This window comes from Anolis sagrei, chromosome 10 (assembly GCF_037176765.1).
Source record: "Anolis sagrei isolate rAnoSag1 chromosome 10, rAnoSag1.mat, whole genome shotgun sequence".
In the NCBI taxonomy this organism is placed as follows: Eukaryota; Metazoa; Chordata; class Lepidosauria; order Squamata; family Dactyloidae; genus Anolis; species Anolis sagrei.
Genome location: NC_090030.1, coordinates 31,722,942 through 31,740,475, shown reverse-complemented (window position 1 = coordinate 31,740,475; position 17,534 = coordinate 31,722,942). Strand labels below are relative to the sequence as shown.

The following is a 17,534-nucleotide window of genomic DNA, read 5'->3' as shown; positions in this document are numbered from 1 at the left end:
TTCTCAAAGCTCAATATCTATTTTTCTTTATACTCTATAACTCTCTTATAATCTATCTGAAGGAGGCTTCAAGGGTCTCTGAGTGAAATTAAGTAAGGGGCTTTGAATGAAATTAACAGCAAAAGAGAGACATACTCTTTCTCTGTAGAAAAAGAGCAATACAGAAGAAAATGTTTTTAAGATGTGACATATAGAGGTACTTTTCTTACACAGGATGTGTTGTGGTTAACTTCAAAGGTTGTTTTTTGAAGCGCAGAGGCCACATGTACAAGAAGGTACTTTCCATGAAAAGGTCAAGAGAGGGGGCTGGAAAGAGAGTACTTTCCATGACAAAAAATGTTCTTGTTTACTTGTATATATGTTCTTATATATTTGGTGGTCAAAAGCCAAGGGGGCACGGCAGTCACTTGAAGGGTAACATCTGTGTATGTTGCCAGGCTGTCTGTCTTCTTCATGAAGAAATTAAAAATAAAACCTTGTTTTTTTTTAATCTTTCATTGGGACTGTCTCCTTCCTTTTGTGCTTCCACGACGTGGACCTAAGAAGACCCAATTTAGGGTCTCTGACATATCTAACTATAGCTCAATTCTTCTCAATAAACTTCTCTGTCTATCTTAATTTCTCAATTCTCAATTGTTCTCAATTCCTATCTATAACTCAATTGTTTTTACAGTGGTTTGTTGGAGCTACCTTTCTGGCCACCAGCACATCAGACTCCTTCTTCAGAATTGAACAGGCAGGGAGGACTCCAAAATGGAAGTCTTTCCCCGGGAGCAGGGGCGGGCTCAAAGAGCTGCTCCCTAGGCCAATCATTGCAAAGAGTTGAAGACTGGCTTTTCCCGCCTTTGACTGTTAAACTCCTGGCTTTGCAGCAGCTCCTGAGAGAAAGGCAAGGGGCAGCCACTCCAAGAAACTAAAAAAAGCAATGCAAACCAGTCTCCTGGGAGACAGAACACTGCAACTTCAAATAGGTAAAGGTAAAGGTTTTCCCCTGACATGAAGTCCAGTCGTGTCCAACTCTGGGGTGTGGTGCTCATCTCCATTTCTAAGCCAAAGAGCCGGCGTTGTCCATAGACACCTCCAAGGTCATGTGGCCGGCATGACTGCATGGAGCACTGTTACCTTCCCGCCGGAGCGGAACCTATTGATCTATTCACATTTGCATGTTTTCGAACTGCTCGGTAGGCAGAAGCTGGGGCTAACAGCGGGAGCTCACCCCGCTCCCCGGATTCGAACCTGCAACCTTTCTGTCAACAAGCTCAGCAGCTCAGTGCTTTAACCCAATGTGCCACCGGAGGCTCCTTCAAACTTCAAATATGCAATCATAAAACAGTATATCATGATATATGATTATATGTATTGTCGAAGGCTTTCATGGTCGGAATGACTGGTTTGTTGTAGGTTTTTTCAGGCTAGAATGCCATGTTCTAGAGGCATTTTCTCCTGACATTTTGCCTGCATCTATGGCAAGCATCCTCAGAGGTTTTGAGGTCTGTTGGAACTAGGAAAATGGGTTTATATATCTGTGGAATGACCAGGGTGGGACAAAGAACCCTTGTCTGTTGGAGCTAGGTGTTAATGTTTCAACTGAACACCTTGATTAGCATTTGATGGCCTGGCAGTTGTTTGGTGTGGCTTGTTAGTGCCTGGGGCAATCCTTTGTTGAGAGGTGATTAGGTGTCCCTGATTGTTTCTTGTCTGTTGTTGAATCAACAACCTCTCACCAAAAGATTCCCCCAGGCACTAACAAGCCACATCAAACAACTGCCAGGCCATCAAATGCTAACTTCTATGGGACTTTTTTCCCTTCTGAAGGACTCTTAGAAACTTTTTGGAAACTTTACCTTTTCAAGCCCTCTATGAATGACCCTTGCCTGATCCTTCTGTCGTATTCCCTTTTGTTAAAAAAAGTATAAAAAATATAAGAAGCCACTTTTAGTGACTCTGGAAGGAGGAAATCTCCTGTTTGAAAAGGACTTTGTCAAAAGACATATTTGCATGGACAATACAATGGGCTTTGACCCTGGGGCTCAGAGTTTGGCCCCCTAGAGGGAGATGCCCACTTGGCATGATTGATCATATCTCAACAGGACAAACGGCCTTCGGAAAGCCACACTTTGTCCTGATCTGTTCTCTCGGTTATCTTCCATCCACCAAAACTACAGCCAGGATAACCCCATTGTCTCCATATCTCAGTTCAAGAAAAATCCGGATTCTGGCCATCTCGCCAGATATCAATGTTGATTGCCACTAGGCTTGGTCGATTTTGTTTGGAAGCTTCTAAAATCGGAATTAATTTGGATTAAATTGACTTTTGAAACAATTTCGAACCATGCTAGAATAGTGTGAGGAGTAATTACGAATTGAAACAATTTACCAATTTTTCAGAATTATTTTCGGATATCTGGTGCAAGTTTTACAATCTCGCAGTTTCCCTGGCCTCCCTGGCGACAAGCAGAGATGCAGAAGGGCGAGGTGGGCGTGGCTATGCCCAGCTCTACCTGAATGTCACGCCCCCAGTGGCCATCAAGAAGAGCTGGGCGTAGCCACGCCCACCTCATTCCCCTGCCATCCATCGTCATTCGCAGTCACCCAGGGAAGGGAAACTGCGAGATTTTAAAACTAATCTTGCAGTTTCCCTTCCCTGGGCGACTGCGAACGGCGATGGATGGCAGGGGAATGAGGGGGGCGTGGCTAAGAACAGCTCTTCCTGAAGGCCACGCCCCCAGTGGCTTTCAGGAACAGTTGTTCTTACCCACGTCCCACTTAGTCCCTATTTGCATCGCCAGGCGTGCAAAGCCGCCGATGCAAAGAGGAAGGAGGTGGACGTGGAAAGAACGGCTGTTCCTGAAGGCCACTAGGGGCGTGGCCTTCAGGAACAGCTGTTCTTAGTCATGCCCACCGCCTCCCTCTGCCATCCATCGCCGTTTGCAGTCGCCCAGGGAAGGGAAACTGCGAGATTTTAAACTAACGGGGAGGGGCATCTTCCATTAACGAAGTAAACGAGGCTATTCACATTTTGGCTATTTCCGATCTTTTTTTCAAGAAAAGTTCAGAAATAATTTAAAAACCGAAACGCCAGCGCCCCCTATATATGAAACGAGTTTAGAAACTTTTTTTTCTTGATCAACCAAGTCTAATTGCCTCTCCCCCCCCCCCAAGACAATAGGCTGGTCGAATAGAAGGCCGCCTGAGAACTCACCGACCACATGGACACCGCATATTTCCATAATCCACTCCAGTTCTCATTGTTTCCCTCTCATCCCGCCTCCTTCTCTCCCGATTGGCCAGGACACTGAAGTGGCAAGAGCTCACCCACTGGTTAAGGCGCCCAGGAGGCAGCCAAGCCTCCTCCCAGCTGTAGAGCGCCAACCAATCAGACAGCTCTGTATATGTATAAAAAGGCTTTATTTTGTATTCAATGTATGCTTGCCTGATGAAATATTGCGGCTTTGCATCCTTTCCAGCTGGATCTCAATAAACAACTCAGTGGCTTTTCTTCAACTTGGTGAGACCTTTTATTGGGAAAAATCAGGGAAAATATTGGGTGCTTCTTTCTGTCTCGCCAGGGCAACAAACTCTTTGATGAGTCTGATAGGTCTCTGCCTCCTGGCAAAGACTCGTAAATTCCTGCTCGATATCAATGTGATTATCAATATTATATGTATATAGTAAAAGGTAAAGGTTTCCCCTTGACATTAAGTCTAGTTGTGTTGTTGTCCGGCTCTGGGCAGTGATGCTCCTCTCCATTTCTAAGCCAAAGAGTTGTCCATAGACACCTCCAAGGTCAGGTGGCTGGAATGACTGCATGGAGCCCTGTTACCTTCCCGCCAGATTTTCTGGAGGCAACGTTCCAGGAGATGCATATGAACTAGTCCAATGTGGACGAGGCAAAACTATGGTTAGGTGGATCTGTAATTGGTTAAATGGACGAACCCAGAGGGTGATTCTCCCCAAGGCTTCCTCTTCATCCTGGAAAGAAGTGACGAGTGGAGTGCCATCCGCAGGTTTCCGTCCTGGGCCCGGTCCTGTTCAACATCTTTATTCATGACTTAGATGAAGGGCTAGAAGGCAGGATCATCAAGTTTGCAGACGACACCAAATTGGGAGGGAGAGCCAATACTCCAGAGGACAGGAGCAGAATTCAAAACGATCTTGACAGATTAGAGAGATGATGGGCCAAAACTAACAAAATGAAGTTCAACAGTGACAAATTAAAGATACTCCACTTTGGCAGAAAAAACGAAATGCAAAGACACAGAATAGGTGACGCCTGGCTCGAGAGCAGTACATGTGAAAAAGATCTTGGCGTCCTCGTGGACAACAAGTTAAACATGAGCCAACAATGTGACGTGGCGGCAAAAAAAGCCAATGGGATTTTGGCCTCAGGCATCAAGAGGAGCCTAGTGTCTAGATCTAAGGAAGTAATGCTACCCCTCTATTCTGCTTTGGTTAGACCACATCTGGAATATTGTGTCCAATTCTGTGCACCACAATTCAAGAGAGATATTGACAAGCTGGAATGTGTCCAGAGGAGGGCGACTAAAACGATCAAGGGTCTGGAGAACAAGCCCTATGAGGAGCGGTGTAAGGAGCTGGGCATGTTTAGCCTGAAGAGAAGGCTGAGAGGAGATATGATGAGAGCCATGTATAAATATGTGAGAGGAAGCCACAGGGAGGAGGAGGAAGCAAGCTTGTTTTCTGCTTTCCTGGAGACTAGGAAGCAATGGAAGAATGGCTTCAAACTCCAAGAGAGGAGATTCCATCTGAACATGAGGAAGACCTTCCTGACTGTGAGAGCCGTTCAGCAGTGGAACTCTCTGCCCCGGAGTGTGGTGGAGGCTCCTTCTTTGGAATCATAGAATCCTAGAGTTGGAAGAGACCTCATGGGCCATCCAGTCCAACCCCATTCTGCCAAGAAGCAGGAATATTGCATTCAAATCACCCCTGACAGATGGCCATCCAGCCTCTGTTTAAAAGCTTCTAAAGAAGGAGCCTCCACCACCCTCCGGGGCAGAGAGTTCCACTGCTGAACGGCTCTCACAGTCAGAAGCTTTTAAACAGAGGCTGGATGGCCATCTGTCAGGGGTGATTTGAAGGCAATATTCCTGCTTCTTGGCAGAATGGGGTTGGACTGGATGCTTTTAAAGAAGGAGCCTCCACCACACTCTGGGGCAGTGAGTTCCACTGCTGAACGGCTCTCACAGACAGTGAACGGCTGTCACAGTCAGAAGCTTTCAAACAGAGGCTGGATGGCCATCTGTCAGGGGTGATTTGAAGGCAATATTCCTGCTTCTTGGCAGAATGGGGTTGGACTGGATGCTTCTAAAGAAGGAGCCTCCACCACACTCCGGGGCAGTGAGTTCCACTACTGAACGGCTCTCACAGTCAGTGAATGGCTCTCACAGTCAGAAGCTTTTAAACAGAGGCTGGATGGCCATCTGTCAGGGGTGATTTGAATGCAATATTCCTGCTTCTTGGCTGAATGGGGTTGGACTGGATGGCCCATGAGGTCTCTTCCAACTCTTTGAAAACAGAGGCTGGATGGCCATCTGTCCGGCGTGATTTGAAGGCAATATTCCTGCTTCTTGGCAGAATGGGGTTGGACTGGATGGCCCAGGAGGTCTCTTGCATCTCTAGGATTCTATGACGTCTGTAGACAGTCCACGTTTCTGGAACATGGCCACTATATGAACTGTGTTGTGAATTTTCCGGGCTGCCTTTCCATGTTCCAGAAGCATGCTCTCCTGATGTTTTGCCCACAGTTCATATAGTAAATGCCCAGTGGGGAGTTGGGGGGGGGACCTCTTGCCTTTGGGGTCTTTGCAGGCTTGGCTTCAGGAGGAGGGAGGGAGGAAGAGAGGGAGGAAGAGAGGGAGGGAGGGAGGAAGGGGGCGAGGACAGCCCTCCTTTGGCCCCTCATTGGCCCAGGAACTTGGGAGGAATCCTCTTTCACCCAGCCCTCCCCTCGCCTCCCTTTCCGAGCTGTGGGGAAGCCAGTGCAGCCCAGAAGCAGAACCTGGTGGGGTTCCTCCTGCAGAAGGCAAGCCAGGCAGAGGCTCCTTTGTGTCCCGAGGGGCATGCGCCTCCCCGCCAGGACCACCACCATGTCCCAGTTCTCGCCCAGTTTCCTGCTGGTGCCCATCCCGGAGGACCCCCTCCTGGACTGCGCCCCCAACAAAGTCCTCAAGCTGGTCGTCCTGGGAGGAAGCGGCGTCGGAAAGACCGGTCAGGCATCCCCCCCCCCACCCCCTTCCCACGAGGGCTTCCCTTCCTCTGCCCTCCCTTCCTTGTCTTTCCCTTTCTCCCACTTCCCCTTCTTCCTCTCCCCTGTTCTGTCCCCTTCCCTTCCTTGCCATTCCATTGCCTTCCTTTCCTTTACCTTGCCTTACTTTCCTTTCCCCCTTCTCTCTCCTTCCCCTTCCTTTCCCTTCCTACTTCCCCTTCTACCTCCTTCCTTTTCCTTTCCTTTCTTTTCTTTCCCTTCTCTTCCTTTCCCCTTCCACACTTTTCCCCTTTCCTTTCTTTCCCACATCCCCATTCTTTCCCTTACTTTTCCTTTCTGTGTATTCCATTCGCGTCCTATCAATTTCCGCCTTCCCTTCCCTTCCTTTCCCCTTCCACCCTTTCCCCCTTCCCTTCTTTTCCTTTCCCCCTTCCCTTCCTTTCCCCTTCCACCCTTTCCCCCTTCCCTTCTTTTCCTTTCCCCCTTCCTTTCCCCTTCCACCTTTTCCCCCTTCCCTTCCTCTTCCTTCCCCCTTCCCTTCCTTTCCCCTTCCCTTCTTTTCCTTCCCTCTTCCTTTCCCCTTCCATCTTTCCCCCTTCCCTTCTTTTCCTTCCCCCTTCCCTTTCCTTTCCCCTTCCACCTTTTTCCCCTACCCTTCTTTTCCTTTCCCCTTCCACATTTTTCCCCTTCCCTTCTTTTCCTTTCCCCTTCCCCTTCCTTTACCCTTCCACCCTTTTCCCCTTCTCTTCTTTTCCTTTCTCGCTTCCTCCTTCCCTTCCTTTCCCCTTCCATCTTTTTCTGCTTTCCTTCTTTTCCTTCCCCCTTCCTTTCCTTTCCCCTTCCACCTTTTCCCCTTCCCTTCTTTTCCTTCCCCCTTCCACATTTTTCCCCTTCCCTTCTTTTCCTTTCCCCCTCCCCCTTCCTTTCCCCTTCCCTTCTTTTCCTTTCCCGCTTCCTCCTTCCCTTCCTTTTCCCCTTCCCTTCTTTTCCTTTCCCGCTTCCTCCTTCCCTTCCTTTCCCCTTCCATCTTTTCCCGCTTCCCTTCTTTTCCTTCCCCCTTCCTTTCCTTTCCCCTTCCACCTTTTCCCCTTCCCTTATGTTCCTTTCCCCTTCCCTTCTTTTCCTTTCCCCCTTCCCCCTTCCTTCCCCCTTCCACCTTTTCCCTCTTCCTTTCCCTCTTCCCCTTCCCTTCCTTTCTTTTCCATTCCCTTCCTATCCATTTCCCCTTCCCTTTCTTTCCTCTTCCACCTTTCCCCCTTCCCCTTCTTTCCTTTCCCTTCACCTTCCCTTTCTTTCCTTTCCTTCCCCTTCTCCTTCATTTCCTTTTTCTCTTCCCTTTTCTTTCCTTTCCCCTTACTTTCCATTCCTTTCCCCTTCCCTTCCTTTCCCATTACCCCTTTTTCCCTTTCCTCTTTTTCCTTTCCCACTTTCCCCATATCTCTTCTCTTCCCCTTCCTTTCCATTCCCTTCCTTTCCATTTCCCCTTTCCCCCTTCCTTTCCTTTCCCTTCCTTACGCCTTTCCCACTTCTTTCCCTTTCCTCCCCCTCCTTGTGTCCTCCTTTGCTAACTTCCCCCTTTCCTCCCTTATCCCTTCAGTCATTTCTTCCTTTCCCTTTACTTCCTTCTTTCCTCCTTTTCTTTTTCTCTTTCTTCCTCCTGTTGCTCCTCAGCTATTCTTCCTCTGCCTCTTCCCCCTCTTTCTTTCCTTCCCTAACCCTTTCCTTATCCTTTCTTCTTCCCTTTGCATCCCTTTTCTTCCTTCCTTCTCTTTTTTCCTCCCTTCCTTTCCCCCTTTCCCTCATCTTTCTTTTCCCACTCCTTCCTTCTCTTTCTCGCTAATTCCTTCCATAGCCTCCCTACTTCTCTTCCTTCATTCTTTCCCTTTTCCTCCTTCTTTTCTTTCCTCCCTCCTTTCACTTCCTTTCCCTTATCACAAGATCTTTGCATTTTGCAGCTATTTTGGTTTGCAAAAAAGGTCAATAGAGGACAGAGGATGCAATAAATACATTCATACAATGTATATCCTCCTCTGTGTTTACATTTGTAATAATGTTACCGGCCTTTTAAAAGTGCTCAAAGTCCTCCCAAACCATGAGCGATGGCTAGAAGATTCCCAAGGGTACAGTCTGGGAATGATGTCACACGGAACTACGTGTTGCTTTGAGCATATATGAACTCCGGGACATATGTTTCTCAAGGTAATCTGAGCCTCGGTGGGTGGGATGTTCGCCTGGGAAATCCGTTGTTTTGGGGAAACGCTGCTCAAGACTTTCCCATGCCCTGTGAGTCATGGTTGCAAGGGGAAAGACACCATCAAAGTCTTCCCAACAGATGGACATCCAGCCCAATCTCCTTCTGCCAGGAGGGAAGACACCATCAAAGCCCTCTTAACAGGTTCCCATCCAGCCCAACCTTCTGCCAGGAGGGAAGACATCACCAAAGCCCTCCCAACAGATGGTCATCCACACCAATCTCCTTCTGCCTGGAAGGAGGACACCATCAAAGCCCTACCAGCATGTGGCCATCCAGCCCAACCTCCTTCTACAGGAAAGAAGTCACCATCAGAGTCCTCCCGACAGGTTCCCACCCAGCCCAACCTTCTGCCAGGAGGGAAGACACCATCAAAGCCCTCCCAACAGATGGTCATTCACACCAATCTCCTTCTGCCTGGAAGAAGGACACCATCAAAGCCCTACCAACATGTGGCCATCCAGCCCAACCTTCTTCTACCAGGAGGAAAGACACCATCAAAGCCTTCCCTACAGGTTGCCATCCAGCCCAACCTTTTGCCAGGAGGGAAGACATCACCAAAGCCCTCCTGACAGATGGCCATCCAGCCCAACCTCCTTCTACCAGGAGAGAAGTCACCATCAGAATCCTCCCAACAGGTTCCCATCCAGCCCAACCTTCTGCCAGGAGGGAAGACACCATCAAAGCCCTCTTGACAGGTTCCCATCCTTCCCAACCTTTTGCCAGGAGGGAAGACACTATCAAAGCCCTCCCAACAGATGGCCATCCAGCCCAAACTCCTGCCAAGATGGAAGACACCATCAAAGCCTTCCTGACAGACGGCCATCCAGGCCAACCTTCTTGTACCAGGAGGGAAGACACCATCAAAGCCCTCCTGACAGGTTCCCATCCAGCCCAACCTTCTACCAGGAGGGAAGACAGTATCAAAGCCCTCCTGACAGACGGCCATCCAGCCCAATCTCCTTGTGCCAGGAGGGAAGACAGCATCAAAGCCCTCCCAACGGATTCCCTTTAAGCCCAACCTGCTGCCAGGAGGGAAGACACCATCAAAGCCCTCTTGACAGATGGCCATCCAGCCCAACCTTCTTGTGCCAGGAGGGAAGACACCATCAAAGCCCTCTTGACAGACGGCCATCCAGCCCAACCTTCTTGTGCCAGGAGGGAAGACACCATCAAAGCCCTCCTGACAGGTTCCCATCCAGCCCAACCTTCTACCAGCAGGGAAGACACCAACAAAGCCCTCCTGACAGATGGCCATCCAGCCCAACCTCCTTCCAGAAGGAAGACACCATCGAAGCCCTACCAATATCTGGCCATCCAGCCCAACCTTCTTCTACCAGGAGGGAAGACACCATCAGAGACACCATCGAAGCCCTCCCGACATGTAGCCATCCAGCCTGTGCTTAAAAATCTTGGAGTCATAGTTTGTAGCAAGTTAAAAAAAAAACAATTTAAAGCCCATTAAAATAGTTTACAACCATACCCTGGGACGAATCTTAAAGAAGTGACAGCAATGTAGACCCCAAATAAGGCTTGTACGAGAAAGTTATTCCCAATCTGGGGTTGCAGCAAGAAAGGCCCTGCCTGTTTCCATGTTAGAAATAGAAATCCCCGAATCCCATTGAAAAGACACTGTCTCTTTCTCTTCTTCTGCAGCCCTGATTGTGCGTTTCCTCACCAAGAGGTTCATTGGAGACTACGAAGCCAACACCGGTAGGTTTTGAATGAAGCTTCCCATCCAAACAAAGCACTTTCTGCTCTTGCTCCAGGCCGGAATGCATCTACACTGTAGAATGAATGCAGTGTTACCTCACTTGAATTGCCATGTCTCAGTGCTATGTAATCCTAAGAGTTGTCATTCTACAAAGTCTTCAGCCTTCTTTGCCAAAGAGTGCTGGTGCCTTGCCAAGCTAAAAACCCAGGACTCCATAGCATGATGCCATGGCAGTTAAAGTGGTGTCAAATTGCTTTAATTCAACTGTGTAGATCAGTGCTTCTCAACCTTCTTAATGGAGCGACCACTGAATACAGTTCCTCATGTTGTGTTGACCCCCATGTAGCATTTTAGAGGGACATTGACTGGAATGGCGATTTGACTGACGAGACTGTTTTATTGTTTTAATGCTTGTTTATTTATTTATTTATTTGCTTTATTTCTATACCGCATTTTTCAGCCCTTAACAGGCAACTCAATGCGGTTTACATGGTACAATTATCAAACAGTGTCAGTGCAATTAAAACATAACAATGCAACAAACAGGATCAACAGCATCAATCCACAACAGTTAACATCAACAAGACAGATCAACAAGACAGACATAACATAACGCCTCAGTTGAAATCAGATCCGTTCTCGTAATCCTTGTGCCATTCCTATGTTCCATTTACCGTCTTCCTATGATTGGTTGCACTGCTTAACCAAACGCTTGTTCATAAAGCCAGGTCTTAACCATTCTCCGAAACGTCAGCAGCGCAGGTGCCTGTCTGATGTCTGCGGGTAGGGCATTCCATAGCCGAGGGGCCACCACTGAGAAGGCCCTGTCTCTCGTCCCTGCCAAGCGCGCCTGTGACGCAGGCGGGATCGAGAGCAGGGCCTCCCCAGACGATCTTAATGTTCTAGTCGGTTCATAGGTGGAGATGCGTTCGGAGAGGTAAGCAGGGCCAGAACCGGTTTGGTCTTTATAGGCTAAAGCCAGCACCTTGAATTGTGCCCGGTAGCGGATTGGCAGCCAGTGGAGCTGGCTCAGCAGAGGAGTGGTATGCTCCTTGAGTGCCGCTCCCGTTAGCAACCTGGCCGCCGAGCGCTGGACCATCTGAAGCTTCCGGGCAGTCTTCAAGGGCAACCCCACATAGAGCGCGTTGCAGTAATCAATCCGGGATGTAACCAGAGCGTGGACTACCGTGGACAAGTTTATGTATTGTTTTAATTATGATTTATGTTTAACTAGCCATCCCCTGCCATGTGTTGCTGTGGCCCACTCTGGTGGTCATGGGAGTTCCATGTGGGAGGTTTGGCCCAATTCTATCGTTGGTGGGGTTCAAAATGCTCTGTGATTGTAGGTGAACTACAAATCCCAGCAACTACAACTCCCAGATGCCAAGATTCTATTTTCCACAAACTCCACCAGTATTAATATTTGGGCATTTGGAGTATTCGTGCCAAGTTTGGTCCAGATCCATCATTGTTTGAGTCAACAGTGCTCTCTGGGTGTAGGTGAACTACAACTCCAAAACCAAAGGACACTGCACACCAAACCCTTCCAGTATTTTCTGTTGCTCATGAGAGAACTGTATGCCAAGTTTGGTTCAATTCCTGACTGTGAGAGCCGTTCAGCAGTGGAACTCTCTGCCCCGGAGTGTGGTGGAGGCTCCTTCGTTGGAAGCTTTTAAGCAGAGGCTGGATGGCCATCTGTCAGGGGTGATTTGAATGCAATATTCCTGCTTCTTGGCAGAATGGGGTTCGACTGGATGGCCCAGGAGGTCTCTTCCCACTCTTTGATTCTATGATTCTATGAATTCCATCATTGGTGGAGTTCAGAATGCAGGTCTTTGATTGCAGGTTAACTATGAATCCCAGCAACTACAACTTCCAAATGACAATATCAATTTTTTTGAGTGAAGGACATACATTGGGTTGTTAGGTGTCTTGTGTCCAAATTTGGTGTCAATTCGTCCAGTGGTTTTTGAGTTCTGTTAATCCCACAACGATCATTACATTTTATTTATATAGATTGTGGTTTTACTATTGTAATTCTTTATATTGGCATCATATCGGTGCCCAATGCAAGGCATTGAATTTTGCCATTATTTATGTGTAAACCGCTTTGAGCCCCCCCCCAGGGATGAGAAAGGTGGTATATAAATACTGTAAATAACAACAACAACAACAACAACAACAACAACAACAGCAACATTATTTTCATTGCTACTTCATTACTGTCATTCTGCTACTGTTATGAATTGTAATGTAAATATCTGATTTGCAGGTTGTATTTTCATTCACTGGACCAAATTTGGCACAAATACCCAATACGCCCAAATTTGAATACTGCTGGGGTTAGGGGGGATTAATTTTGTCATTTAGTCGCAGGTGCAATTGGTTGGAACAAGAGGCAGGAAGATCTTCTGGGGAGGCCCTGCTCTCAGTCCCACCTCCTTCGCAGGTACAATTGGTGGGAACGAGAGACAGGGTCTTCTCTGTGGTGGCCCCTTGGCTATGGAACTTCCTCCCCAGTGATATTAGATCAGCCTCCTTCCTCCTGATCTTTTGGAAAAAGTTAAATCCTACCTGTGGAAGCATGTGTTTGCTGAGTAGAAATTAGAAATTGAAGTGCAATGAACTCTTACGGTCTGCCATAGGAAGTAAGAAGTCATCTGGATGACAATTTTGGAGTTATGCTATGTTTTATATGTTTTACATGCTTTAATTGGTTTCAATTGTATTTATATGTGTTTCATTCTCTGTCTTCTTCATGCCTTCTTTTTCTCCGCAGGTGCCTTGTATTCTCGCCAATTCACCATTGACGGTGAACAGGTCTCTCTGCAAGTTCAGGACACTCCTTTCGTTTCCTTAGAGGTAATATGGCTGCTTTGCATTCTCCAGGCGACCATTTTCCCCAACCTGACACCTTCCTGAACTTAGAAAGTTACATTTAAATGCAGAGTAAATGCATTGATATACTGAAGCCTCCTATACTTGAGGCGATGTTTTGGAGCTTCACACAGTAGCATTTTACACACAGCAGCCTTTGTACTGGAGCTTTACACACAAGGCCCTCAATCTGTGGCTTCTTCACCGAGGTTTCTCACAGCAGGTCTCACACTTGGTCTTCTCACAGACTAAGCCCTACCTCACACTATGAAGTTTACCTCACAGACTAACGCCTACCTCACAGACTAAGGTCTACCTCACACTGTGAGGCGAACCTCACAGACTAATGCCTACCACACAGTGTGAGGCCTTCTCTCAGACTAACGCCTACCTCACAGACTAAGGCCTGTTTCACACTGTGAGGTCTACCTCACAGACTAATGCCTTCCTCACAGACTAAGGTCTACCTCAGACCGTAAGGCCTACCTCACAGACAAAGGTCTACCACACAGTGTGAGGCCTTCTCTCACAGACTAAGGCCTACCTCATAGATTAAGGCGTACCTCACACTGTGAGACCTACCTCACAGACTAAGGCCTACCACACAGTGTTATGCCTTCTCTCATAGACTAAGGCCAGCCTCGCACTGTGAGACCTACCTCACAGACTAAGGTCTACCTCACACTGTCAGGCCTACCTCACAGACTAACGCCTACCTCACAGACTAAGGTCTACCTCAGACTGTGAGGCCTACCTCACAGACTAAGGTCTACCTCACACTGTGAGGCCTACCTCACAGACTAAGTCCTACATCATACTGTGAGGCCTACCTCACAGACTAACGCCTACCACAAGGTGTGAGGCCTTCTCTCACAGACTAAGGCCTACCTCACGCTATGAGGCCTACCTCATAAACTAAGGCCTACCTCATAGATTAAGGTGTACCTCACACTATGAGGCCTACCTCACAGACTAAGGCCTACCTCACACTGTCAGGCCTACCTCACAGACTTAAGGCCTACCTCACAGACTAAGGCCAGTCTCACACTATGAGGCCTACCTCACAGACTAAGTCCTACCTCACACTGTCAGGCCTACCTCACAGACTAAGGCCTACCACACAGTGTGAGGCCTTCTCTCACAGACTAAGGCCTACCTCACACTATGAAGTCTACCTCATAAACTAATGCCTACCTCATAGATTAGGGCGTTCCTCACACTGTGAGACCTACCTCACAGACTAAGGCCTACCACACAGTGTTATGCCTTCCCTCACAGACTAAGGCCAGTCTCACACTGTGAGTCCTACATCACAAACTAAGGCCTACCTCACACTGTGAGACCTACCTCACAGACTAATGCCTACCTCACAGAGTAAGGTCTACCTCACACTGTGAGGCCTGCCTCACAGACTAATGCTTACCACACAGTATGAGGCTTTCCCTCACAGACTAAGGCCTACCTCACAGACTAAGGCCTACCTCACCCTGTGTGAGGCCTCCTCTCACAGACTAAGGCCTAACTCACAGACCAAGCCCTACTTCACAGACCAAGGCCTACCTCACAGTTTGGGGACTTCTCTCATAGACTAAGGCCTAGCCCACACTGAGGTCTTCTCACAGTCTAAGACCTTTCTCCCACTGAGGAAAACTAACACAGAGGCCTACAAAGTTACAGGCACACCTGCTTATATTGAACTGCAGCTTTTGCTTAGTCACTGCATCCATTTAACCCTTTCAATGCTTGACTCACAGATTTGTAATGAAAAATTCCTAGTTAATTTTTTAATATTTCTGACAACACTTTCTCTTTTCATCCTTTGTTCTTCTGGACTCCAATGACAGGATGAAGGTGAGACCATCTGCTGCCAGGAGCAGATCAACCGCTCCATCTACTGGGCCGACGGCTTTGTCTTTGTCTACTCCATCGCGGACTTCCAGAGCTTCCGGGCCGTGCGCCCCTTGCACCTCCACGTCCGGAGGATCCATCCCAACGCCAACATCCCCCTGCTGTTGGTGGCCAACAAAGGGGACCTCCTGAGTGCCCGACAGGTCTCGGCCAGGGAGGGTCTGCAGTTGGCCGGAGAGCTGGGCTGCCATTACGCCGAGGTCTCCGCTCGGGAAAATGGCGAAGGAGTCCACGAGGCCTTCCAGCAGCTCTGCCAAGAGATGAGCCGCATGATGGCGGCTGGGGGCTGCAATGGGGAGAAGCGGAGGGGTCTCCACCTCGTCCGGCCCAAGTCCCCCAACATGCAGGACCTCAAGAGGAGGCTCAAGCAGGCCTTGTCCTCCAAAGGGAGGGCGACGACAGCGCTCTGACCAGCCCCCCGAGGAACTCTTTGGGCCATAAAGGAGTCAGAGCACCCATTCGGTGTTGTGCGTCTTCAAGTCGATTCTCACCGACGATCCTATCATGGAGTTTTCATGGGAAGATTTCCTCCCTCTGAGGCTGTGCCCTGCACGACATCCTGCCATTGACTTCCATTGCTAAGGACATGGTTTCTGAACATCCTAGGAACTCTTTGGGCCAGAAAGGAGTCAGAGCACCCATTCGGTGTTGTGCGTCTTCAAGTCGATTCTCACCGACGATCCTATCATGGAGTTTTCGTGGCAAGATTTCCTCCCTCTGAGGCCGTGCCCTGCACGACATCCTGCCATTGACTTCCATTGCTAAGGACATGGTTTCCGAACATCCTAGGAACTCTTTGGGCCAGAAAGGAGTCAGAGCACCCATTCGGTGTTATGCGTCTTCAAGTCGATTTTCACCGACGATCCTATCATGGAGTTTTCGTGGCAAGATTTCCTCCCTCTGAGGCTGTGCCCTGCACGACATCCTGCCATTGACTTCCATTGCTAAGGACATGGTTTCCGAACATCCTAGTTCGACACTCAGCCAGTACACCCCATTGTATCCGATATGAAAACCCTCTCCCAGGGATTTGTCAAGAGGAGGTTTGCTTTTGTCTCCACCTGAGGCTGAGAGAGTGTGCCTTACCCAGCCATAGCCTATCATGGTCAATCAGGGATTTGAGTCTTGGTATACTGCACGTTGGATCCAATATGATCACTGTAAAGGAGGGTAAAACTACTGCCACCAAATGTGTGAGGAAAGCCGGGCAATGATCAACATCAGCTTAAGAGCTGGTTTATAAAGGGACTATTAGTTACAGAAGTATTTATTTATTTGATAGCGTAGCATTTACTGTCCCTGGTTTGGTTTTCCAACTTATGCAGGCTGTCCGACTTAGGAGAAACTGTATCAGGCAAGGCTTGAGGAGAACAGTAACAATTTTATTGGAACAAGCAAGGTATAACAGATTCGATTGTTTCTTCACAAGAGGCATGAATCTTGACTGGTTACATTAGTAAGGTTTCATGAGTAACCTCAGGCACAGACTTCAAGAGGTTTCTATAAGCAGATGTATCTCTCCTGGACAACTGTCCCAACAAAACAAATAAGCCAAAAGGCTTATTTAATAGAATTGGCTCCCAGCCAAACCTTGATTCTTAACCCAGAATCAATAACCCCCTGTAGTCTTATCACTACCGGATCCTTTCCTGTAACCCCTTTGGTCACAAATTAATTCCCTGAATCTCCACCCAGAGATTCAGTCTTCCCTGTAGCTCACCGGCTTACAGACTGCCACTTTCAAACAGCTGCCCCGTGAAGAGGCAGTTGGCTCCGCCTCCGTTGCTATGGCAACTCAGCTCAAGCCACCAGCCACCATCTCTAACAAAATATAATCCTACATACTTACCATTTATCAACCACTGTTCAAACAACACATAACCATATGAATAAAAATTACACATCGTCACAATCGTGTTCTCCCAGAGTTTTCTCAGGCAGATTTCTTCAGGATGCATTTCTTACTGCCTCCCTCTGAGGCCGAGAGAGTGTGACATGCCCAGTGTGTTGGTCAAGTAGGGATTCAGGTCTTAGCATCTGAGAATCTGAATCCAAGACTGAAACCACCTATGCTTTCTTTGAGGCTGAGAGAGTGTGCCTTGCCCAAAGTCACCCAATAGGCTTCCATGGCTGAGCGGGGATTTGAACCTTCATCTCTCATAGTCCTAATTTAATAATACAATGCATAATACACTTTATTTATATTCTTCTCTATCTCCCCAAAGGGGACTCGGAGCGGATTACAGTATACACATATGTATGCAAACATTCAGTGCCTTTTATACAGTGGTCAGCGACCGTAATAAAGTTTTGTATTGTACAGTGAACAACAATGACACACAATACACAAACAAAGGCAAAGGTTTCCCTTTCCATTTCCGGTGTTGGGAGGCGATGCTCAACTCTGGCCATGTGGTGGTGCTCTTGTTCCATTTTCCATGCCGAGGAACCTGTTTTCCGAAGACCCGTCTGATCATGTTGCCTGCATGGGTGCCTTTTATCTTCCCGCAGAGGCGGTACCGATTGATCTACTCACATTGCATGTTTTCGAACTGCTA

At 48.1% G+C, this 17,534-nt stretch overlaps 1 protein-coding gene across 1 annotated transcript; it reads left to right on the top strand.

Moving 5' to 3' along the window:
- Positions 1-5,954: 5,954 nt before the first annotated feature.
- Positions 5,955-16,888, top strand: LOC132765063 (ras-like protein family member 11A-like). Its single transcript, XM_060759233.2, has 4 exons — positions 5,955-6,228; positions 10,134-10,190; positions 12,971-13,053; positions 14,913-16,888. Exons 1-4 carry the CDS (start codon positions 6,081-6,083, stop codon positions 15,384-15,386), a joined length of 762 nt encoding a protein of 253 aa, XP_060615216.1. The 5' UTR covers positions 5,955-6,080; the 3' UTR covers positions 15,387-16,888.
- The last annotated feature ends 646 nt before the right edge of the window (positions 16,889-17,534 follow it).